Here is a 26,800-nt window from a genome sequence, read left to right on the forward strand (position 1 = left end):
TTACGCCGGTATCGTCGAACTCCAGTCGTGGAAGGAGGTAGCGAACGGTGTTTCCGGTTCTCTAAAGGTATAGCCAGGTTAATATAAAAAATGTTAGTAAAAATAAAATGATGTCCCTGTATTTCCATTTCTGTTTCGGAACTGTTGGTGTGATGTGTAGTATTTCCATTTGTTTCGGAACTGTTGGTGTGATGTGTAGTATTTCCATTTCTGTTTCGGAACTGTTGGTGTGATGTGTAGTATTTCCATTTGTTTCGAAACTGTTGGTGTGATGTGTAGTATTTCCACTTCTGTTTCGGAACTTTTGGTGTGATGTGTAGTATTTCCATTTCTGTTTCGGAACTGTTGGTGTGATGTGTAGTATTTCCATTTGTTTCGAAACTTTTGGTGTGATGTGTAGTATTTCCATTTCTGTTTCGGAACTGTTGGCGTGATGTGTAGTATTTCCATTTGTTTCGAAACTTTTGGTGTGATGTGTAGTATTTCCATTTCTGTTTCGAAACTTTTGGTGTGATGTGTAGTATTTCCATTTCTGTTTCGGAACTTTTGGTGTGATGTGTTTTCCATTTGTTTCGAAACTTTTGGTGTGATGTGTAGTATTTCCATTTCTGTTTCGGAACTGTTGGTGTGATGTGTAGTATTTCCATTTCTGTTTCTATATTATTGTAATCGTGATTGTTGTTCTGCGTAATTGTATGTGATGTATGGTTTAGTTATTGCTTTATTGTGTTCATTGTATCTTATTTGGAATGATCTTCCAGTCTGTCCTATGTAGAAATCTGGGCATTTATTTCATTTTAATTTGTAAACCCGCTTGAATTCTGTTTATTCCATTGTTTGATGTGGTTATTTACACGTAGATGTTTCTGTATTGTGTTATTTGTTTTATATTCTATCTTGTATTCCAGTTTTTTTTTAATGGAACTGCAATTGTGTGTGTGTTGATATTGTCATATATATTTTTACTTGGTTATTTAACGACGCTGTATCAATCACGAGGTTATTTAGCGTCGATGGAATTGGTGATAGCGAAATGATATTTGGCGAGATGAGGCCGAGGATTCGCCATACCTGACATTTGCCTTAAGATTGGAGAAAACCTCGGAAAAAAAGCCAACCAGGTAATCAGCCCAAGCGGAAATCGAACCCGCGTCCAAGCGCAACTCCGGATCAGCAGGCAAGCGCTTTAGCCGACTGAGCTACGCGGTGGCCTTTGTCATATGTTAATGTTATGTATGCATGTATGTATTTGATCTCGTGTGTTGTTTGTGTTGGTTTGTTATGTTTTTGTTTTTCCCTTTTTATTGACGTGTCTATTATATTAGAGTTGTATCCGTTGTCTCGTGGTATATATTTTATTGTACAGTACTTAGTTCTTCGCTGTAGCTGTCATTGTACGAAAATCTGCATGTTTATGTTGTATGGGATGGTTTGATAAATTTGTGTGTGTGTGTGTGTGTGTGTGTGTGTGTGTGTGTGTGTGTGTTTTCCCTCTATATCTTATATTCGTGTTTGTTGTTTGTTTTGATTATTGTGATATCTAAGAAATTTATAGTTTGCTTATGTTCTATTTCTATTGTATACTTTAATTTGGAATGTAGTTTGTTTAATTGCTGATGTAGATTTTCTATTTATCTTCTACTGTCATTATATAGAACTATTATGTAATTTAGATATCGATGCCAGTGCATTATTTTCTCTGCGTTTTTGTTGTCAGTATTCAGTCCACAATTAAACATATTAGAACAATACGAAATAGGCTATACAAGCACACAAAATATTCACAACATATAGGTTACTTAATATACAATTAAATTCAATATACATACATTATTTGATCACATAATTCACAACATACAAACAACCCCCCCCCCCACCACTGACGACAGCAATCGCCGGAAATCAAGACGAGCTGGAGTTCGTAACACATTGACGATGACACACAATGGTCTTGAAACAGGCCCGTCTGCAAAGGTATATTACCTTTTTTAATTATTTAATACTTCTAACGTATTCATTTAAGAAAGTTTTATAGTGATCTCTTTATCTTTGAACTCCAAATGCGTGCTTTCCAAATGATGACGCAAGTTAGCTGGAAACATGAATACACTGAGGATGGCTATTAGTGTCTAGGCCTACGAATCCAAAACAAAGGTACCATGGCACAGTCGCGAGTTTTCCTTGCAGCAGCCTTTCCAGCATACATATTGCTTCTATTTTCTTCTATTACGGATTCTTTTAGTTCTCTCGTCGTCTGATTTTGAAGGGTCTGGCACTACCTCCGAAAGTTCACTGTAGAATAAGAAAGCGTTCTTGATGGGAGATTTAACGTCCTAGTCTTGAGTCAACGATCCTTTGCAAATAATGAACACTATACCACAAACACATAGACTTATGATGCGACTCAACTGAAATGAATACAACTTGAAGAGATGGGCATAACAAGGCGAGTTTCGTGATGCAATTTAGTGTCGCGAGTTCTAGAAATCGACCAACAGCGAACAGCGTCAGGTAAAAAGTTCCACGAGTACTAATAGCCTGTTCGAGGTTAAGTTCTGAGTTCTGGAATCGACCAACAGCAAACAGCGTCAGGTAAAAGAAGTTCCACGAGTACTAATAGCTTGTTCGAGGTTAAGTTCTGAGTTCTGGAATCGACCAACAGCAAACAGCGTCAGGTAAAAGAAGTTCCACGAGTACTAATAGCTTGTTCGAGGTTAAGTTCTGAGTTCTGGAATCGACCAACAGCAAACAGCGTCAGGTAAAAGAAGTTCCACGAGTACTAATAGCTTGTTCGAGGTTAAGTTCTGAGTTCTAGGAATAGACCAACAGCGAACAGCGTCAGGTAAAAGCCTGTTAGAGGTTAAGCTCTGAGTTCTAGGAATCGACCAACAGCGAACAGCGTCAGGTAAAAGAAGTTTCACGAGAACTAACACTCCAGGTATGTACTGTATGTTCAATAGCCCGTTCGATGTTAAGTTCTGAGTTCTAGGAATCGACCAACAGCGAACAGCGTCAGGTAAAAGCCTGTTAGAGGTTAAGCTCTGAGTTCTAGGAATCGACCAACAGCGAACAGCGTCAGGTAAAAGAAGTTTCACGAGAACTAACACTCCAGGTATGTATGTTCAAAAGCCCGTTCGATGTTAAGTTCTGAGTTCTAGGAATCGACCAACAGCGAACAGTGTCCGGTAAAAGCCTGTTCGAGGTTAAGTTCTGAGTTCTAGGAATCGACCAACAGCGAACAGTGTCCGGTAAAAGATGTTTCACGAGAACTAACACTCCAGGTATGTATGTTCAATAACCTGTTCGATGTTAAGTTCTATCACGCCTGCTTCAAGCCCACCGTTGCCGCCTGCACTGAAGGAAGCTATAAGAAAATTGAATTTTTGCAGCCTTTTCTTTATACGAGGGACTTTTCGCTGAGCTGAATGAATAGTAACTCAGCGCATGTTGACAGGCAGACGTGGAGGTGGGTGTGGGGCAGATGGCGTCGCTGAGCCAGACGGCGGCCTGGACGCCCAGCACTGCGGCGCGTTACGACGGGCACGTCGTGCTGTTTCGGGGCGCGTCTCTGTACGCGCGGGTGGCCCAGCCGGACGCCCTGCGCGACCTGGTGCAGGCCAAGTCCGCGCCACTCTTCCGCCTGGACACGCCGAGCCTCGCCTTCAGCATTACGCCCAGCGGCGGCATCGTCTACGTGAGTGACGTCTTCGCCCTGCACCACGCTCCCGGCACCCTCAAGTGAGTGGTGTAGTGTACACTATTAAGGCTGGTTCACAATAAACCGGAAACGGAAACGACAACGAAAACGGAAATATTTTTAAAATAAATGTATTTAAATGTGAGCATTCACAACTAACTATTGTGAATGCTCGTATTTAAATGCATTTATTTTAACATTATTTCCGTTCCCGTTCTCGTTATCGTTTCCATTCTCGGTTTATTGTGAACCAGCCTTTAGTCACCCGTCCAGATTGTCCCGGCTCCCAGGAAAACACACTTTTGTTTCGCCTATGCAGATTTTCAGAGCAGCAAAGAACAATAGGTCTATTCTACGAGTAAATATGCATAGAAACAAATGTGAATGAGCAGGTGAAGGCATTTTCTTGATGTTCATATTTTTATGTTAGCTTTGTAGTCTTTATTCATTCATAATTTTCTGCCCAAAGGCAGGTTCTTCACTGCAAACCTTCCTCTTAGTCTCCACATACGATCCATATATAGTAATGATGTCTTCTTCTGCCCCGAATAGGGTGACCAGATTTTAGATATTAAAAAAGAGGGCACTCGAACAGGTATTTCTCAACGAGCTGATAAAGAAAACTATATGTGCAAAATATTATTATTAAATCAAAACAAGTAGATAGTAATTAAGACTAATAATATTTCAATTTACATTGGCATTAAAGCAATATGAAACAATACACTCACCTAATTGAAGTGTCTGAATTTATTTTCTGAATTTCCGGTAGCCTATCTAAGCAGGTGTATTCAGCACATCACTGGGCTGTCTGGGTTTGATACTTTTTACTATTAGCAGAAGCCTTCAATAGAGGTTTGACATTCAAAAATACTTGAAAAATATCTGCACACTGTTTTACACGATAATGATTCAGAATTTGGAGCTCGCATTTAGTTCAATCAACTTGCAGTCTGTTTCTTACATGTGTCCATTTTGTTTCATTGAGAAAACATCCTTTCCGTTTGAGCGTTGGAAGCAGACACTTAACACAAAAGCAGCTACACGTTTAAGATTAAGTTGAATATCTTCACTGTGTCTGTCTTTGCTGTATTGAAGATAAAACAATACTTTTCTGATACAGTTTTGAATTTTTTTTCCAACACAGAAAATAACATTTTTCGTAATGCACAAAATTCTTCATACAAGTCATCTTCATTAATACGAACATTGCAGCTTTTAATGGCTGAAAAGAGATCCTCAAATGTAAACACCTTGCAAAGATGAAGTAGGTACCTTTACTTTGCTGTGGTAGTTGTCTTCTGTAAAGTCGTACCATTTCTTCAAGTACGATAGAGCTCTTTCGTAGCCACCAAGATGATCATCTTCAAGTTTTATCTCGTTGTATCGCTCTAACTCTGGAAGCCTAGAATTGATTTTTATTCCAAAAAACTTATCCTGAATCCGTGATTCAAGTTTTGCTTTCAGTCTAAAAGCATCTGAAATATCTCTGTTACTGTGAATTGTAATTCAAGTTTTAACATTTTTTCTTGAAATATTTTGAGATATTGGATAAGAAAGTTAATATGCAAAAAAGCAATGTCCTCCTCTTGTAAAACCATGTCAGAATGATTTTGTCTAGTGCACTTTCTTCCTGAGACTGAAAGTAGCTTTTCAGGGGATCCCAGTTTTTAGCCAAAGCGTCTGTGATGACAGTTTTATTGTTACAGGAAATATGGCATTACTGTTGGAAAGGCAATTCAACAAATAACAATACCACATCACAACAATGGTGAGCTTACGTTTTAGTCAAGATGTCGCTGATGCAACAGCAGCATGGGCAATAACGTACGGTAATGATCGTGAGGCCGTAAAACTGGCGAGATGTGATTTTAACGTAGCATTGCAGCCATCGACTGTGAGAAAGTGGAGAAAACGACTGCTGTCAACGGGAAGCACCCAGAAAGGAAAACCTCCTGGAAGGCCTCGCAGTAGCACAGATGCAGCGACAACGAGAAGGATTCTGGAAGCGTTCGACACCAGCTCACACAAATCGATCCGCCAAGCTGCACGTGAGCTTGGTATCGGTCATGCCAGTGTGTTTCGTGCTTTGAAACGTGAGAAGTGCCATCGTGATTTGCAAAACAGGTGCGTGGGAAGAAGAGGACCGACAGAATGGCCAGCCTATTCCCCTGATCTCACACAACCTGTGACTATTGGTTGTAGGATTATTTGAAGGAGAAGATTTATGCCCGAAAACCGCAAGGCGTCGATATGCTGAAAATTAGTAATTGAGGAATAAATTCATGTTATTCCAATGGACATGTATCATAAACCAATGAATGACTTCCCAAAGTGTCGCCAATTATGCTTGGATGTGAATTGTGAAGAGTTTGAGGCAATAAAATGACTTAGTATTGTTGTGACTTGTTTAATTTGAATAATTGCCTTTCCAACAGTAATGTCATATTTCCTGTAACAATAATACTGTCATCACACGATGCAATCAAACGTATAGACGTATTAACTGATACACTCGATACATTATATACGCTATACAGCATACCAATTGCGTACGTTTATTTCCTCAAACACAAATGTTCCAATTATTTGAAATGCATTTATTTCAATCACATTTCAATTCTATTAATTGTTTAACGGGAGAATATGATTTCTATTACAATATATCCATGTGCGATAGATATCTGCCTCTGCATAGACAGAGAGAGAACTGTTTCCTTGGGGGAAGGCAAAGCAAAGCCATAGAATCTCCATATAACGGGGTTATGGGGGACATCATTTACCTCCTTCCCCCGTTATAGCTTGAACGTGGTACAGTATATCGAAATATGATCATTTAATAAAAGTATTTTCGGGGCGCATGTTTCTTACAATGTTACATCCATATCCGCGATATTTCGAACCGAGTTGTATAGGACTTGAACTGTAGGGCTACTACAAATTATAATAGGGCATAACGTAAAACAATCTCCCTCCTTTTCTCTCTCGTACAGATACATGAATAAAACTACGTAACAGTGCTAACAGAACATTTTTTATAAGAAGTTTACCTTCCTGAAGATATCATATGAAATGTAAACTCTATTTTTTTTTAATCTCGTTTTTAATTTTATACATTATACCGGTATCATTTTTCTTTTTTCTGCATTGTTGTGTTATTCATAATTCATATTTCTCCAAGTGGCGGCCTGAACATCTGCAGACTTCTAACACATGAAGTATAGGAATTCTTATACATTCAGAAATTTAAAATAAATATTATAGTCCAGACACATGATTGAAGACATTAATTCATCAATTTAAGCACAGAAACTTAATCATAAACAAAAGCAAAAAAGATCTTTTGAATTCAATATTTTCTAACGTTAATAGAAAAAGATTTTAAACAAGTTCGGGGGGCAGTGCCCCCCATGACCCACCATAACTCCGCCTGTGCGCCTCTGCAGAGCTGGCAGTAATATTTCGTGAGCAAGAGCCGCTCTCCACTGCTCCACAGAGCATTCAGTTGCCCCCTCTGTTCTGGTGCAATGATTATTAATTTCGGTGTTAATTTGTAATTTTAAATTTGAGTAGCCCTAAGTATACTGACAATTTTGCATACAAAGAAGTTTAATGATATTTTGACTAATACTTTAACAGATAAAATAATTGGTAAAAACACATATTATACCAATAAAAAGATTACTTATATTACTTCCACAATTTAAAGAGAAATTATTATCACTTATAAATTTATGTAGGCCTACATGAAAATAACAATAAAATAATAGGCATAATTCTATTATCAAGCAGTAGCCTACATCCCACTTGACGATATGTGTGCATCTGAAGTCTGATTAGTGTAACATGTAGCTAATCAGCGACATATGCAATGGAGGGGGAAAGGAACTAGCTACCCTATTCCATTATATCCTGGCCTAGTTGCCTTATAAGTGGTGCCTTATTGGTATCACTTGTGAAGTTAAGACCTGTCTTCGGACAGTTGACTAAACAACAACAATAGGCCTAATTTCGATATCGCAACTCGAAAATGTGTTAGAGCGAGCAAAAAATAAGAAATCGTCTGGTGAGGACAACATAAATATGGAACCTTTAAAATATTCAGGTCTAAAATTTCAACAAAGACTTTTCGAATTACTGAACAATACTACTAGAAGAGCGTATCAACAAATCTTGCGTTATTGAAATATTTGAATGGAAGTTGTATAATTATATATATATATATATATATATATATATATATATATATATATATATATATATATATATATATGTATGTATGTTTGAAAACAACCGTTTGAGAATTACAATTGACATGAGGAAGGATGGAAGAATGTATCTTTTATCTAGACAAGGAAAGGAAAAATAATTCCATATTTATATGGCTCTAATATAAACTTGCAGTTTTGTTGATACGCACTTCTGGCATGATACCCTCTATATGGAAATATGCAATAAATCGTCTCTTCCTGATGGAAAGCTTTAGTTGCCCCTCCCCTTTATAAAAATGAAAATAAAATAAAATTCTATTCGAGGATAAGTTTTCTGAATACAGGTTACAAAATATATGTTTCCATAATATAAAATAAATATATAGAAGATAAATTCGTACAAGAACAAAATGGTTTTAGAAGCTAGGCAGATCATGTATCGATCCAGTTTTCATTTTGAAATTACTTATACAAAAAAACGCGAATTTCAAAATATAGTAACAGCTACTTTGTGCATTAACGGATACATACAATGAAAACATAGCAATAAAAACCGTTCTCTCAGACTGGTTAACCATGTGAAAAGAACAAACACCATTCGCTACCCTGGACAGGATCAGATTTATGTAGTATTGCACGGGTCTATGTTAACTGATTCAGTATCAACAAATGTAATCATCTTCGTATTTTTATACTAAATCATGTTTGCAGCTTGACGATAGAAGTGAGGTTCCCATACAACGACACGGTTAAAGTTCCTTTGCGGGTGGAGGTGGTGAACCAGACGAGTGGCGGGGCCTGCAGCACGGTGCACTTCTGGCACAACGTCACCGAGCAGCAGTGGGACCTGTGTGCAGAGCGCGACCGGCGGAAGACCTGCGAGGAGCTGTGCGGAGTGGCCACGGGCCGGGCCGCGTCCTTCAAGTGAGTAGCCGAGGACTGAAGGGTGTACCGCACATCTGCACTCGGATCCAACCGGTCTGTATGATTGCAGGGCCCCGCGGAGCCTGAGCGCCGGCTGCGTGTGGAGGCCAGGCAGGGGACTGAAGAAACATCTCTTCACGCAAGAGTACTCGACCTGCAGTCCCGACATCGAGACTTGCCCCGACAGTCTGTGCGACCCCTTGGAGCAGACACACAGCCACATCTGTCCGCAGGACTGCACAGGTACAGTCCGTCCTGTCAATGTGTTAATGCAATCTCTGGTCCACATACGTCATGCCATACTCAAACTGTACACCTCACAGATTTCGTAGTGGGAGTTCCTGGCTGGAGTGGGCCACGAGGAATTGGCAAGGTGCACAAGGACGCCGTCTGCACGTGCGACAGCACCAACAAGTGCTCGTGTGCAGTGCACCAGAAGGCCGGCAACAAGACCCGCGCAGCCACCCCAGCACCCATCTTCACGCAGCCGCCGAGAGATCCCAATGTCAGCACCGAGAGGGGTGAGCTTTGGCACGTTATAATATTCACTTCAAGCCTCGCCGATACCACAGGCATTGGCTCCTGAACGAGAACTGTGTCAAATGCACATTTTCCCAATATTGGCTCCAGAAATTTCTTTGGATTTTCACTTCCTCATTAGCGTAAAGAGAGAGTTTTATGGTGCGGTTTAACTATTTTTAATGAAATGGGGGGAATTACTGATTTCGGGTGTGAGAAAGTGATTTAGCTTGGTCTCGACTTTAGGAAAGCTAATTTAGGAGATTAATTAACCAGATTTAGGGGGTTTCATTATTAAGGCATATTTAAATTTTGAATTCTGTTATTTCGCAACTCATGTCCACTGTTACCAACTGAATCTGATTGTTTTATGTCATGTTCAGAGGGAACAAACTGCAGACGGCGGGAGAAGAATTTTCAGAAATTTTTGAAGATTTTTTTGCAGAGTTTTCTTTTTATTTCGTATCTCATTTCGCAGCGCCAAAGCTTGAGAAAATGCCAGAAAATAGATTTCAACTTAGTTCTGCGCTTGTTTTCAATTACTGAATAGCAAGAAAGAAATAATAAATTTCATTTTAGGTCGAGTTTATAGTGGGTGGTGTGAAAGTTGCATTAACATTACAGTCATAATATAGATTATCGTAAGTCGCTGTGGTAGGGCCTGTGTTGTGATTACAGTATCCTTATCATAGGAAAACAAAGTGCCATTCTTTAGGAGTGTACAAAAGAGTGGCTGGAAAATGTTACTTTTAAGATTGGGTTTTAAAAGTGTCTGAGGTGTAAATATTGCCAATGCAATTTAAATGTAAAATTTAATTATTTAATTAACCATTACAAGACAAACATTAAACTGCGGTTCAATCATTCAGTTTATCTCAAAAGAAACCTAGGCTTCCTCCTGCTGATGAAGTTAATTTGAACAACAATCCACTATAACAAAATTATCCTCTAATTGAGGTTCTGGCTTATACCTCTATTATCAGGCAGTACATCCCACTTGATGATGTGTGTCAGAGGAAGAACAATTTGTTTATATGCATCTGAAGTCTGATTAGTGTAATGTAGCTAATAGGTGATATATGCAATGAAGGGGGAAAGGAACTGGCCACCCTACCCTATTATCTTCTGGCCTAGTTGCCTCATAAGTGATACTTTTTGGCATCACTTATGAGGTTCAGACCTATCTTGGGATCGTTGACTAAACAACTACAATAATAATAAAATCAATCTATATGGCATATTCACAGCTCGAACAAGAAACCTAATCACCAAGTACGAATACATGCAAGAATGAATCATTTACGTGGGCATGTTTAACCTCTCGACCACGCCCTGATTTTGATATTTGCCTCTGGAACTCTGCTGTGTAGGAAGAAAGCAGTTGCAGTTACCAACGCTGTTCTTCATCCAAAGGGACTTACTCTTTACTCTTTTTACCTAACACAAAAAGCAGAAATTTTGGATATTCCAAGAGATTCTCTCTTGAGAAAGGCTGAGCCCAGAACATCAAGAGAAAAAGGTTACACATTGACCATTATCACTTCCTATAGAGAGGCGTGAAGAACTAAGTTCATAAATTGTAACTCTTGTGTAAGTGAGACTCTAAATACTTTCTTAGTATTTATTGCTACATACAATACAAAATAAATGCATATTATTGATGTAGTGCACGCCGATTGAGCAAACTCGTTCCTATAAATAACTATTTTGTATTAAATGGAACATAACAAATTATAAAACCAATACAATTGTTACAAAACTGGGATAAGACAAAAGTAGAGAATCAAGTCAAGAACAGAATATAAGTTGGAATGAACAAATAGTATATTGAAAATAAGAAAAAAAAGGAAAAAAAGAGACATAATACTAAATAATTTGCTTAATACTTTTTTTAAATTTATTAAAATGAAAAAAATGTATAACTTTAACCCATAACTCTGACTATGATTTATTCCAGTGGTTGTGTGTAACATTTGGGTTCAGCTAAAGGACATGTCAAATGTCAACTGGTAGAATAAACATGTTCTTTATATTTCTTACGATTTTTATTACAATACAGGGTCTGGCAAAAAGATCTGACTTTTTAGGTTGGCAGTAACTGTGGCTAAGACAGTCGCGCAGTGGTGAGAGGATAGGGATGAACCCATTATTTATGTAATTTCAGTTGCAATGGATCTATGGAATGCATCGCATCTGCATTTGCAGTGGAGATTTTTTCAAAACAAATGATTCAGTAGTTCTTACACAGCAGAGGTTCCGACATTTAAATGTGGGTCGACATGAGAGTTCCTAGCCGTGATATTGGAATGACTTCTTCAGCATCAAAACGTAAGCCAACAGGAAGGCCAAACATCACCCGTACACCAGAGACATAGTAGGCAGAGACAGGTTCCAGAAGTAATTTGAAGAAATGGACGTCATTTGGAGGGTGCAATTTTCAAAACCTAATTTGTTCTTTTGCATCAGTAAATGGCAATAATGCCTATTTTCGATGAAAGAATAAAAACCAACTTACCTTAAGATACAACTGTGTTATCTCATTTCAAAAAAGTCATATCTGTTTGCCGGACCCTGTATTTAAATAATGTATATAATTATATATATATATATAAATATATAAATATATATATATATATATATTAATTGTTTAATTTGGAAAACTTTAAAATCGGAATAAATTAATTTTGTTGGATAATTAATTAACTTCCTTTTAAGTAAATTTTAATTTAATTAAGAAGTGAATTTTTCTGTGCAGTTTTTACATAAATTTGGACACTGAATAATGATGTGTTAATTGTGTCAAAGAAATTAATTTATTCATTACTTAATTTATTTATTACAAGACCCTTGAGAGGCGCTCATAATTAGGGCAGTACATTATAATTTATAGTGGTTTTCGAAGTCGCATGTATGGAGTTTAGCATTATACGGCTGTGAAGCTTGGACAATCGCCAAAGAAGAAAAAAGAAGATTAAAGGCTATCGAAATGTGGTGCTATAGAAGAATGCTGAGAGTAGGTTAGATAGATAAAATCACTAACGAAGAAATATTGAAGAGAATAGGACATACAAGAGAAATTATGTATACAATTCAAAAGAGAAAACATTCACTTTTGGGCCATCTAATTAGAAATCGGCACCCAATTGTCAAAATAATAGAAGGAAAGAACAAAAAGGGACGCCCACGGATAAACTACCTTTCAAATATTAAAGAAGATACCAGATGCTCCACATATCAAGAAGTGCAAAGACTTGCCATGAAGAGCTGTTACAAACCAATCGCAAGATTGAAGACTGTAGAAGAAGAGCGGCTTATATTACATAGGTATATAAACATCTATAAACTACTGTAATATCATAAATAATTTAATTACTACTAATTTACCATACAAAAACAATGTAACTTATTAAACTAAATTATCATCTGTATAAATTATTTTGATTGTATTGCTTCCAGCAATACCGGTATTTAACAAGTTGTTGATCTGTATTAATCAATCTCATGCAATTTGATATGAAGTATATTCTTTTGATGCTACATAAAAATGATTTAATTCCAAATTGTGTTATATTTGATGTTTCAACCTCAATTTTCTGTATGATCATATTTCATATTCATGAATTTCTGCATTTATTTTAAGTTTATAATTATATAGAGTATTTTTCTCTTTAGTACTTTAAACACAAAAAGACACATGGATTTTTTTAATATATTTCAATGGCAGAATTTTTGTAATATTAGCTATGTGATGGTGTTAAATATAGCAGCTCATATAACAATTTGATTGCTCTTCTTTGAGTTACTTCCAATTTTTTTAATTGTTTTTATTACATGTTCCTCACATGCAGTCCATATATATGTGAATTGTGAAATCAGTGTGTAATATATACTTTTTTTTATTAGTTGAAAAAATACCCTTCGGTCTCTGCATGGCACCCAATACCAGTGTGATTTTCTCAACTATATACGGTATGTAAACTGGGATAAACTGTATTTGCTGAGCAAAATATTTAAACATTAAGCAAGTAATGTGAATTCTGGGCGAATTCAGAAATGCATATAAAGTGTTAGTTAGGAGGCCAGAGAGAAAAAGATCTTTGGGGAGGCCAAGACGTAGATGGGAGGATAATATTAAAATGGATTTGAGGGAGGTGGGATTTGATACTATGGACATCAGTCGTGCGAGATTGTCAACCATGAGAGTTCTTCTTATAATGTACGGTTTTGCAATTAAGTTTTCGTACTCCCAGACAATAAGGGAGTGCGATGAGACGAATGTACCAGATATAGTGGAGTCAACTATCGCGGATTGGTTTTCATACTTGAGGGATGTGTGTAGAGGTAACATAATGAAGTGTTATGGCAGATTAGATTAGTTTAGGCTTTTATTATGTCTTAGGTAATTATCTGTGACGGATTAGGTTAGTTAAGCATTTTGGTGACAGGTTGGGTTAGGATTTTAGTGACAGGTTAGGTTAGTTTAGACTTTTATTATGCGTTACGTAATTATCTGTGACAGGTTAAGTTAGGTTAGTTCAGGATTTTGGTGACAGGTTAGGTTAGGTTGGTTTGGGATTTTAGTGACAGATTAGGCTAGTTTAGACTTTTATTATGTGTTACGTAATTATCTGTGACAGGTTAGGTGAGGTTAGTGTAGGGTTTTAGTGACAGGTTAGGTTAGGATTTTAGTGTCATGTTACGTTAGTTCGGACTTTTATTATGCCTTACGTAATTATCTATGACAGATTAGGTTAGGTTAGTTTAGGGTTTTAGTGGCAGGCTAGGTTAGGTTAGTTTAGAGTTTTAGTGACAGGTTAGGTCAGGTAGGGTAGGGTAGGGTAGGTTAGGTTAGGTTTCATATACAAAATTGTGGCAGATTTTGTTAGGATAGTTTAGGGTTTTATTATGCCTTGTGTAGGCAAATCTGTGGCAGATTAGGTGGGGTTAGTTTAGGCTTTCAGTGACAGGTTAGGTTAGGCTTTTATTGTAATTTGCATATACGAAACTGTAAGAGGTTAGGTTATGATAGTTTATGCTTTTATTATGCCTTGTGTAGGCAAATCTGTGACTGGTTAGGTTGGGTTAGTTTAGGATTTTAATGAGAGGTTAGGTTAGGATAGTTTAGACTTTTGTTATGCCTTGTGTAGGCAAATCTGTGACAGGTGAGGTTTGGATAGTTTAGGATTTTAGTGAGAGGTTAGGTTAGGCTTTTATTGTGGTTTGCATATATGAAACTGTGACAGGTTAGGTCAGGATAGTTTAGGTTCTTTTATGCCTTGTGTAAGCAAATCTGTGGCAGGTTAGGTTGGGTTAGTTAAGGATTTTAGCGAAAAGTTAGGTTAGGTTAGTTTAGGCTTTTATTACGCTTTGCATAGGCCTATACGAAACTGTGACAGGTTAGGTTAGGTTTTTCTAGGCTTTTGTTTGGTATAAGTTTTATTTTTCTTTCAGACAGTCTGGATCGCCGTTACAAGAACGAACCTAGAATTACTGGAGGGCCGAATCATAGAGTAGAAATTGATGAATGCAAGTTTGGACGTAGGAAATTTGAGCCTGGTCGTGTTGTGGAGGGATCTTGGGTTTTGGGCGTGATAGATCGTGAGACGAAGGAAGTGCGATTGGAGATTTGTCCGAATAATAAGGGACAAATATACTTTGCTTCGTCTTATTCGGAAACATGTCGCCGCTCAAACTACAATAATGACGGACTGCTGGAAGGGATATGAAGGGCTGGATGTTAACAATTTCCGTCATTTGACTGTGAATCACAGCCTCAACTTTGTTGATCCGGAAAGCGGTGCATGCACGAACTTAATAGCTCTCTTGGCGACATTTATTGTGCACACAATGTTAGCATTGGTACGTTTCGTCTTTGATTCTCTGTCGATTTTTGTATTGTTTTTTACCTTCGCATCAATATTGTCAGTGAATGTTTTAACATCAGCTATCCCAACGTCAACTGCAAGCTTCCATCAGCTGGCAGCGTAGTAGTCCATATTGGCAATATAGCGCTGTAGTTCCAAGCTCTGCCGCTTAACTGTCATGTCCCATCATTAAAAAAATGTATATAATCCTAGGATATAATATAAACTAGACTGTGGTTATAGCACAGTGTTATAGGCACGGAAGAATCTGAAGGCACAGATAGTTCGATAATAGTCTAGTGCGCGTTTCGTAGTAATTCAGTCTTCGTTGGTGTTTGTGAAATTAAATTTTAACGTGTTGTAAATTCAGTAGGTCGAAGTGAAAATATGTAAGTTGGAGGAGTAACCACTTATGTTTGGAATATTTGTGACGTTGAGTATGCATGTCAAACATGTAAGACAATAAGTAAACATTAATAATAAATGGTGAAACGAGAGTTGACGGACTTCTGACGATTTTGCAATAGAAAATGGTCGAATTTCAAAGCGAATTTGATAGAATTTTTGTGGAGATGCATTTTAAAACCTAAGCATTCTATTGGTAATTGTTTCAACTAAACTAATTGTAGAGATATGTGCCAAATTACCTGTGAAATGACAGTCCAACATAATGCGAGTGCAAACGTTCTGTTTTCTAGTCAATGAAACGATTGTAGTCATTTGAAGCACACGATGCGATGTAATGTGAAGAACGCAGAACTGTTATTAATTCAATACCCACTGAAAAACACTCAACTAGAGCACATAACACTAGAATAAACACGCAAATTTCACTACGGAACTTTCTTTCGAAACCCGCCATTATGACAATGACGCACTTCAACTGCCAACGTAAAAAAAATCACTACTTCTTCACGACAGCCACACTCAATCGCTTTCACCTTCTTCGGAACGGACACCGCCGGGATAGAGTAATTTTACGTCTTCGGCCAGAGCCTCAAAAGGATCGCGCACCAGCCTCGAACAGTCCTTCCTCCATAAATATTCACAAAGGTGATCACCGAGGTCTTCCTTGCGCACGAGATAGACGTCCCATAGGTCCACGCCATGCGTTTTCGATTAAGCACTCGCCACGTGAGAACTGTAGTTTGGCAACTCAACCGTTGTTACCATAGCAACAGACCAACGAGTTAGAAAGCGAACTCTAACTTGTTGCAACAGACCTACCACGCTATGTGACATTCAGCTGTTTTTCCGATCGCAACGCTCCTGTCATGGCCCATCTTTCAAAAAAACATATATAGTCACGAAGCTTGAGGTGATGAGAGTAGGCCTACTAGGAACAATAGACTGTGCCTGTACCGTTCCTTTACGAGATTATAGCTGACGCATAGCGCTTGGTTTCCGCGTAATGCCAATTCCGTCCCTCAGAGCGCTTTTCGTTACTAGAGATTCATAGCAGAACCATGGATAAATGTATAAGTAGCCTATATATTCATCCATGGCAGAACACTTAAATGACATTGACATTTGGGATATTTAAAGGACTCACCGTCGCTTATTAAATGCTTCGTGATTGTATATGCTAGACTGTGCTATAACTCTTCCGCACATCGTCGAACACCTGTTCCATGATTCAAATTGAAACGGCCTTGCTGTCATAAATTATTCACCAACATCAGCAACATAAACGTATCTAGTTCTGGGTGGAGGATAACTTGTCTTGAAGACAAATGAAATACAGAGGAATGCCGGAAATGTGTTATCACCAGGGAACGGATTTATATGGACTAAAAATATATGAAATATGTAAATATATATGTAGTTATTTTTACCAAAATATGGAATTAAATATGGATTTTTACCAAAATATGGAATTAAATATGGACTTAAAATTATAAAAAAATGACTATGTACGTTAAATATTGGTACATTTTAATCAAACTAAACAAAAAATATAATGGACGTACCTTATCTTCCAATGTAGTTTCAACAAAACACAATTTTTATTGTCTGTTACCATAACAATAGGTTACAAACATTTCTTTCAAGTGCTGAAAAGTGAATCTTCTTCTATTGTCTCTGAGGATAGATTTATACTGACTAAAAGAGCGTTCGACGTCACAAGAAGTAACTGGTACATAATTCAATTTCACAATGTCTGCTGGGGATAAGTCCAAGTTAATCTTCACTGTTGATTCACCACTCATCACAGCAACAACCTTTTGTAGTTCTTCATATCCAGGGTTTTTTGAAAGTACAGTGTCCACCTTAGCTCTTACTGCATCTGCAACTTTACCTCTACCACGATTCAGTTGTTCCACAGTACTATTTATAATTTCAAAACTTTCAGATAGTGAAAGGTGCCTATTTTGGAGACTTTTGAGCGTTTTTATGATGCATGAAAATGTATGCTGAATGTGAGCTAAGTCATTCTTCACACTTATGTCACAGGTAACTGTTTTCGCAGTATCAATTGAGACTGCATCTTCAGAGTCCAATGCAAGGAGAACATTGTTAATAGAGTCTATATGTTCGGCATAATATTCAACTGCTTCTAGCCATGTACCCCATCTAGTTAAAATTGGCTTTGGTGGCAATGGAATTTCAGGGTACATTTCTTTCAACACGTTAACTCTACTGGGAGCTTTGAGAAATACTTTTTTCACTGATGAAATCAACAAATCTACTTTAGGGAAATTGTCTCTGACCACTTCTGCCACACGATGAAATGCATGCGCCACACAAGTAAAATGAGTCAATTTAGGATATACAACAGATAATGCTTGTCCAGCTTTGACCATATAAGGGGCAGCATCGCTAATAAAGAATAACACATTATCGTACATAATACCCTTTGGCCACAGGATACCCATAGCTTCGTTGAACAGTTTAACTATAGTTTTGTTATTGCACTTTTCTAGAACATCACAATGTAAAAGAATTCGTTCAGAATATTGTTCACTTAACAAACCGATAACTACATTACCAACAAGTCTACCTTCTTTGTCGGGAGTCTCATCAATGGAAACCCAAATTGAACTATCTTTAATTTCATCTCTTATCTTCTGTATTGTCTCATCGTAGATGGATGGAGCATACGTCTTCCTAAGTGTTGACTCATCCGGGATTGTATGTTGAGTATATTTTTCAAGGAATTCCCTGAAGACCTTATTCTGTAGTTTGTAGAGAGGAATATCAGCAGAGATGAGAGAACGGCACAGGTCGATGTTAAACTCAGATCTTACATTCGATGTTGTTGGTTGTGTTAAAAACAATTGTCTCTGCTTGGAATTTAGTTGTTTGTTGGCCTGATGTTTACTAGTTGTAATGTGTTGTTGCACCAGGAACTTTTGTGTAGATGATACTGCACACTGACACAAATTACAAAATAATATTTTATTGTCAGTTGATAAACCATCTTCTTTAAATTCTGAAATGTAACTTGTTAGTTTTGATTTTAAATTGACTGAATGACGTACTTTTGGCATATTTACCGTCTTTATAGTATGATTTACAAAACTGAACCTATGTGTACTCTGACTGGCATTTAACTGTTGAGCTGCACAACTGAAGTCTGTTAAAAATTTTAAATTAAATTAATACAGTTTTGTAACTTACTTTCCCATTGTTGATAGGACTGCTAATTTTCAAATAACTCTGATGTTAAAGGGATTACTGAACATGTGTTTAAATCTCTATTGTTGAAATGTATTTTTAAAAGTTAATGAAATTTTGTTTTGTTTTATTGTTAAACCTAATATAATATGGACTGTTTTATATGAAATATGGAAAATATATGGAAATTAACGAAAATATGTACTAAACTCTAAAATATGGAAAAATATGGAAAATAAAAGTAGGATTTTTCAACCCTACACATTGTGAAACATAAAGATAATGCAAAATATAAATTATATTAGCTTTATAAGTAAATATGTATTTACATATAAATCCTTTCCCTGGTTATCACTTAATTACACGATTTGCTGTCGGAAAATTATTTTATTGTGGTTGAATGACATCTATATTAAAACATTGCATTTACAATAATATTAGCCTGAAATGAAAGTTTTGGGTAAATATTTACAAGTGCTGCGGGTGATGATTTTGTTTAATGATGTTAACAGAGCCATCTGGTTTGAATAATATATAAATGTCATCTCAACGGGACATTGATGTCTAAATTGCACTAATGTTAAAGTTGTACACATTAAATTTGTATATAATGATGATTATTCATGTTCTGTAGCATAGTCTTTAAACAAAGTAGAATGGTTTTAATGAAGTCTATAAAGCCTCGTTCACACTTTTCAAGTCACTTGAAAAGTGTGAACTATGTTTCAAGTTGACTTGAAATCAATTAACGGCTTGAATTCAAGTTTCAAGTGAAGTTGGATCCCTTTCTACTTTTTACTTGACTTGAAAGGACACTTGAAAAGTGTGAACGTCACTTGATAACTTGAATTCAAGGAGAAAAGAGCGGGAATTTAAATTAACAGCTGTTTTAAGAGCGTTAAATTAACAGCTGATTGTTTTTCAGTTCTACTGGGAACGGAAAAATAATAGCAAACAGCAGTAAGTGAAATAATGACCAAATATTTGAGTTTCTGAAGTTACATGAAATTCACAAAGGCCTGCGGATTGTAGAAATTGCAAAGTTTCGTAATAGAAATGCAAAGGAAGCTGCAAGAAAGGAAGAGTTCATTGAAGAACTGAACAGCAGGCATTTTAACATGGACACAGATGAGATAGCTTATGAAAAATAATACAAAACTATTAAACTGTAGATAGAGAAGAAGTGACGAAGATAAGAGAGATTAAGAAGAGAAGAGCGTTGCTTGAAGGGATGACATTTATCGCCGAAACTGGCATGGTTCAATGTGGTTGATAGATTTTTGTGGGGGAATTGTAACAGCTTCAAGGTAATCATTTTCAATTACGGTAAATCAGACTCGCTTATATTTTATTACATTTGCGATAAGAATTATTAAATCTGCTTGAAGATTTCACTTATTCTATATGTAATAGTCAGTGGTCGTGTATTTCTCTTACTAATCTAATTCCTAACCGATACTGAACAACGCGTCTTCCATTTCTTCAATATATGTATTATTCCTCTGGCACGGAGGCTTGCTACTACAGAAATTCCTAATTGCACAACATCCATGGACGCCATTTTATCCTACTTGAAAACAAAATTACTTGAATATGTCTGAACTGCGACTTGAATTCAGGTTACTTGAAATCACGTGACTTGAATTCAAGTTACTTGAAAAGCGTGAACGAGGCTTAAGGCTTAAGTAACTTGAATTCAAGTCACGTGATTTCAAGTAACCTGAATTCAAGTTGCAGTTCACTCTTAAGTTATTTTGTTTTCTAGCAGAATAGAATGGCGACGTCGGAAGTTATGCAAATAGAAATTTCTGTAGTAATAACGATATTGAAGAAATGGAAGAGGCGTTGTTCATTGTGGATTTGTTATAGGAACAGAGATTGACAGGTTTCTTGGGTGGAGGGGGGGGGGCAAAAGCTGTTTATAGAAAAACAAACGATAAAACAAGTTAATATAATATGCCTCTATCACATCGTTTCTCTCTCTCTTTCCCCTTCTTCCCTATCTGGTGTACTCTTCTATCTAGCTCTAGTTTTATTACCATCGATCTCTTAATTTCTACACTATTTTCATGTATTGTTTTTTTTTAACTTACCCGTGGGAAGTGAGGAGATCTGATCCAGGTTCCTCTCATCACCGCACCAATGCCTTAACGAACATGCGCGCCAAGCAAGATTGAGACAGAGCAGTGGATTGAGACTTGAAATCTCAGATGTTGCTCACAGTTACGGAACGTAACTTATGAATTTTATTTACACTCGTAAGAAACGAGATAAAATGTTTATAATTGCCATTCATAGAGCATTACATAATATTATAATTTATAACCATCATGGGAAACAGATGAGAATCGACGTTGTTCCGTTTCGTGTACTGTAGGCCTACTACGCGCCCAAATTAAATATACGTCCGAAAAGAATGTGAATCACTGTTCCCTCTCCCTCTGGCCTTTGCGACCTATGAGTAAATATTAAAAACTAATAAAGATATGTTTACTGTTCGTGCCAGCGCAGCGAGTTATATGAGATAGTGATGATGATGAATACACGTGTATAGGTGGTGCTGAAAGTGTTGTACCCGTATAAATACTGTTAAAGTGTTGACATTATGCACCGTATTTCTTACATACCGTACATAAGGCTATATATATTACTTCACTCTCATTATCTCTTGTAACATGACCTCATTCATAGACGAAACAGTATTCTGTATGTAACTAGAATAATTAGAGCTCGTCTCTTGCACTCAAGAGACGCAAAAAAGCTTGGGGGCGTAGTACATGATTAGACAATATATGTGGCGTGTGTGCGTAATTTTCAGTGGCGTGTACTCCATAGACGCAGTGCTTACTCTAAAATTAATAATAATAATAATAATAATAATAATAATAATAATAATAATAATAATAATAATAATCCAAACAAGTATAAGGCCCAAGGCCCGGTATGGTCTCAGTGAGGCTAAAATAAATACAGCACGAAATAAATTGAAAATAATTATAGTTTACAACAATATTTGTTATAGATGATAATTAATTTTTTGTCCGAATTTAATTTCGTGTTGAAATGTTGGATTTGGTCAATCATACCATACGATTCGTAATCTCCACTTCTCTCCCCTTTGCCCACCCCTCCACATTCTGCAGTGGCGAAAGATCGGGATTGTTCGGCTCTTGGCTTCGGGATTGTTCGACATAGACCCGCGAAACTCAAGTTCTGTGTTTTTCCTGTGGATGTTTTTAATACATCAGTATTTTATTACATTTACTTTTGGTTTCGACGTTCTTATTTTTCTGTGAGTAAGTTTAATTTGATTTCGTAAGTTAGACGTAAGACACAGCAAGTATATACGAGTCGTTAGTGTGGAACCAACGTATTTGAATACCGGCGTACGTAGTATTGTATTGCGTATCCGAAAGGTGAATGTTTTTGTTTGTTTATAAAGAAAGTACTTTATTTGCGAGATACTTTGATATCGTATTTGTTATGTCAGGCTTGCATCATTTCATAGGAACTCTGAATGTTAATACCAATAAGAAGCACAGATAATTATTAATTCATATGTTAATTATTTATACATATTGATTACACTATATACAGTATATAGTTTATATTCCGAAGTTAATTATTTACTTTAACCTGTAAGTTAAACTGCTGTATAAATTAAAAAATTATTACTATTATTATTATTATTATTATTATTATTATTATTATTATTATTATTATTATTATTATTATTATATATACAATCATTCAAGATTGGCAACAGACACGCCATAGATTTATTCCAATTAATCGAAATTTGCAGCTTGATGATTTACTTTTCGCTGATGATCTAGTTCTCATAGCATCAACTGAAGATGATTTACAATATATTTAAATATGGTCAGTGAAAAATATAACATGGAAATTAATATTGAAAAAACGAAAATCATGCCATTTTGTGGGAAATTCCCTGTACCAAGTAAATCTATTTGAATAATAAAATAATAGAAAGAGTAAATACTTTCACTTACCTTGGCTATACACTATCACCTTATGATGAAGGAGATATTGCTGAAAATATATGTAAATATAATAAAACAATGGGGATCATTAATAAAATCATGAAACCTTCACTAGTACAAAGACACACAAGAACAGGCTTCTATAAAAACCTTAGAACAACCAGTATTAAGCTATGGTAGTGAAGCGTGGACTGTGAAGAATAAAGATGTCAGTAGAATAACAGCAAGTGAGCTGAGGTTCATGAGAGCAACAACTGGATATACTCGCTGGGATCATAAAAAAAAAAATGAGGATATAATGCAAGAACTTCAAATAGAACCCATTATGCAGTTCATCAGCAAATATCAACTTCAGTGGAAGGGTAATCTCGAACGAATGGATTGATGCAGAATTTCAAAAGCACTGTTTCATTACCATCCACGTGGCAAAGATCTCTAGGCCGTCCGAAGAAGAGATGGACTGAAAATTCGAGTTTGAAACCGTAACAGGCCACTCGGCCTAATACTTGTTAGGAAGACGACTATTATTATTATTATTATTATTATTATTATTATTATTATTATTATTAAAATCTTTCAGTGTTACGGTAGGCCTACTTTCAATCAGTCATATTAAAGTAGGGTTACCATATATTTAAAGGCAAAATTGAGGATATCGTACCAATTGAACCCTTCCCAACCTTTATAACATCTTAGAGATACAAATTCACACAATGAGTCAAAGTCGTTCAATTTCAAACATCTAAAATGAAGTCAAATGTTTCATATGCTGCATTTTTTCATAGACTACGTAATTCCTAAATGTAATCTGAGCATGCATATAAAAATACATAAAAACTACAAGAATGAACTTCACCGTCCAATCAAATTTCAGTTACTCATATTCCAATAAGGGGTAATTTCAACACAACAGTCCATGAATATTTCTCTGCTGATTTGATTTTCCCTAAAATGCCAGGAATTTTAACAAGTATGAATGAAATGCTGCATAAACTGAAATTACGAAAGTTGTGCCGTACTTCACTGTAGCTAGTTCTCACCCAATTCACAAGGCGATTCCTCTCCTTAGATCACTGATTTTGAACTGGGTTCTAAAGAAATGGAAAAATGCTCAGCAAGTATGGCAAAGAACTCGCGATCCTCGTCTAAAACTTGTGCGAACCAATTACATAGGCAAATTGAGATAACTTAACAGGCCAAATAGAATCTCATTGAGTCATGTGCAAATCCACCAGTAAAGCAGTAAGAATAAGGAAACCTAAGTAAAATGAGTGTACCGGTACTTGAAATCTTCAAAAAGTGTCGAGTGTCATTTTGAGTTCCTAACTTGTGAATAAAACAAAGACGCAAGGTATGTCGATAATTTTAGCTAAACGACAAATATTAACTCGTTATATACATAGGCCTAATGCAGTTGTATGAGATATAGATGCAGTAATTGACTGACAGATTCAGCAACTTAAGATTCATTACGTTTTCTCTAAGAATTTTCAGACATACCGAGTAGTATTTCCAGAAGTTGCATTCCAGTAGATGAAAGAAAATTATGGTCATATACCAGAGAACTAATTTTCATAAAAGGGAATGATCTACAAAGGACATATTGCGAAGTTGTGAAACCGTGTGAACTGATTTTTTCTATTCCGGCTACAAATGCTTCGGTAAAACATAGTTTTTCAGCAATAAAAGAATAGCTACCGGTACGTACGGAATTCTCAAGACTAGGAAATACTTTATGCACTTGTCTCTGGTAGCAATAGAGAATAAATTACTGTGTCATTTGCAAGGATACCGGTATCCCAAATTTTTTAAATTTGCTAAAAACAACTAGTGTAACTAGATCCATATTTCAGCATAGTGTCCTACAACGTTCGAACACGAGAAAGGCAACCAAGACATCACAAACTTCGTCTTATTTCATATGAAAAGCTAATCACAACATCTGAGCTAAAATTCTGAAGTGATTAAAAACATGATAGAGTGGGATTGGAGGACAGCAAATATTTCTATAACAAGGTGAAAAAACTACGACAGGCCTCCTTCTGCAGAGCGAACATCAGTGAATATCGAAACTCCAAAGCGTCATTCAGAAAATGTTTACAGTTTTATTCATTAGAATAATTTTTTTAAATTCGTAACTGGTAGTACTTGTAAATCTTTTCCAAACTATCTTTTTCATTCAATAAGTACCAGTACCAGTACTCTTGAAGTTTAAATTACGAATGAAAGAAATATTCTAATAATAATAATAATAATAATAATAATAATAATAATAATAATAATAGTAACAACTTCATTGGCCATTAAACATAAGTGTAACAGGTCATGTCATAGCAACTAAGACAAGGGTTCCATTGCTACTTCTGTGTGGGAGTCTTGACAGAATTAGTTACAATCTGTATTCGAGTCATTCCACATTTGATTATAGGGGAATTTTACTGTTTAGGACGTTATCACTATAGCAATGCGTTGAAATTCATCAGTTTCAGTAATTAGGCCTAATAGTAAATACCGTGCCATAGTGTAATAAAGTGATGTCCCTCAACTGTATGGTGAATGTCAGGTAATCGCATGGCGAGATCTCAGTCTCACTTCACTATCACCAATTTGACCGACACTAGATAATTGAGCATTTGATATAGCATTATTAAATAGTAACCAATTAAAGATAGATGCCATTTTATGTGATAATTAAGACATTAATCTTCTGCTTTTTACCTATGAAGCCCTGCACTACATTTTTGCAGCCCTGTCTGTGAAGATTAATGAATAGGTACCCTTGTTGGTTACGTATGTTCTATGGATTTGACTACTGCACGTCAGTGATGTCTGCCGTCTCACACCACACGAATCAGTTTCACATTATTGGATCTGTGTGTCTGGCCTTTTCACAGCTCTATTTTTTGTTGTTGGTTATTTAACGACGCTGTCTCAACTACTAGGTTATTTAGCGTCGATGAGAATGGTGATAGTGAGGTGGTATTTGGCGAGATGAGGCCGAGAATTCGCCATAGATTACCTGGCATTCATCTTACGATTGGGGAAAACCTCGGAAAAACCCCAACCAGGTAATCAGCCCAAGCAGGAATCGAACCCGCGCCCAAGCGCGACTTCAGACCGGCAGGCAAGTGCTCTATTTTCTATTATACTAATAGTAAGAGATCAAGATCTTCCCCCAGATTGGCATGTTTGAGTTTTGGAAATTATGCTGTGTTCAGTATCTAAAATGTGATTTACAATTACCTTTATTACATCTAGTAGAATTAAACTAGTGCCCAAAATATGAAAAGTTGCTGTGCACCATACATCAAAATGTGTTGCATTACAAAAGTAAGCCAAGTTAGAGTGTGTGACGTTGATCAGTTTTATTGTTTAGTTCAGAAGGTAACTTGCATACATGTGTGTATATTTTATTTTAAAGTATTTTAATAGTTACGCCAATTACTTACGAATACCAACAAAATAATATAACAAAAATATTAGCTTCTTTACCATGTGAACTCTTTAGGAAATTACCTGGCTGATTAGTTTCGAAGTGTTATTCTTCATTGTCCAAAGCCTAACGAAGGTCCTGCGCTATGTTGTGGTTTCCTGTTGTGGTAGGGTGTGTTCATGATTGTGTATGTTTTGAAATTGAGTTGAGTGTTCAGTGTTAAATATTAGCCTTGAGAAGGTCTAACACTTGGACAAAAACTGCTATTGGAAAAGTTACAAAGTAAATAATCAAGTTTGAAATTGTTTAAAGTTACTGCGATATCATTATTGTTGTATGCTTCTCAATTCTGGACAGAGAGGGAAGAAAACAGAAATGAGGTTTTGATAAACATTTCATGATATGCACTTCTATACAGAAAAATAAATCGACATATTATCCATAAAGAATTTAAGAGTCTTATATTAACAGACATAATTACAGAATGCAGAAACCACTGGGAAGAACATGTTGAAAGAATGACTGACAAC

At 36.3% G+C, this 26,800-nt stretch overlaps 1 protein-coding gene across 2 annotated transcripts in view; it reads left to right on the top strand.

The window, feature by feature from the left end:
• Window positions 1–26,800, top strand: part of Ret (Ret oncogene) — a 291,614-nt gene that overhangs the window by 215,986 nt on the left and 48,828 nt on the right. For both annotated transcript variants that reach the window (XM_069844593.1, XM_069844594.1), the window contains exons 8-11: window positions 3,455–3,738; window positions 8,620–8,832; window positions 8,903–9,075; window positions 9,156–9,353. In XM_069844593.1, the coding sequence (XP_069700694.1) occupies window positions 3,455–3,738; window positions 8,620–8,832; window positions 8,903–9,075; window positions 9,156–9,353 (868 nt within the window). The remainder of the gene's footprint in view (window positions 1–3,454; window positions 3,739–8,619; window positions 8,833–8,902; window positions 9,076–9,155; window positions 9,354–26,800) is intronic.

The sequence above is a fragment of the Periplaneta americana genome, chromosome 13, assembly GCF_040183065.1.
Source record: "Periplaneta americana isolate PAMFEO1 chromosome 13, P.americana_PAMFEO1_priV1, whole genome shotgun sequence".
NCBI classification, from domain to species: domain Eukaryota; kingdom Metazoa; phylum Arthropoda; class Insecta; order Blattodea; family Blattidae; genus Periplaneta; species Periplaneta americana.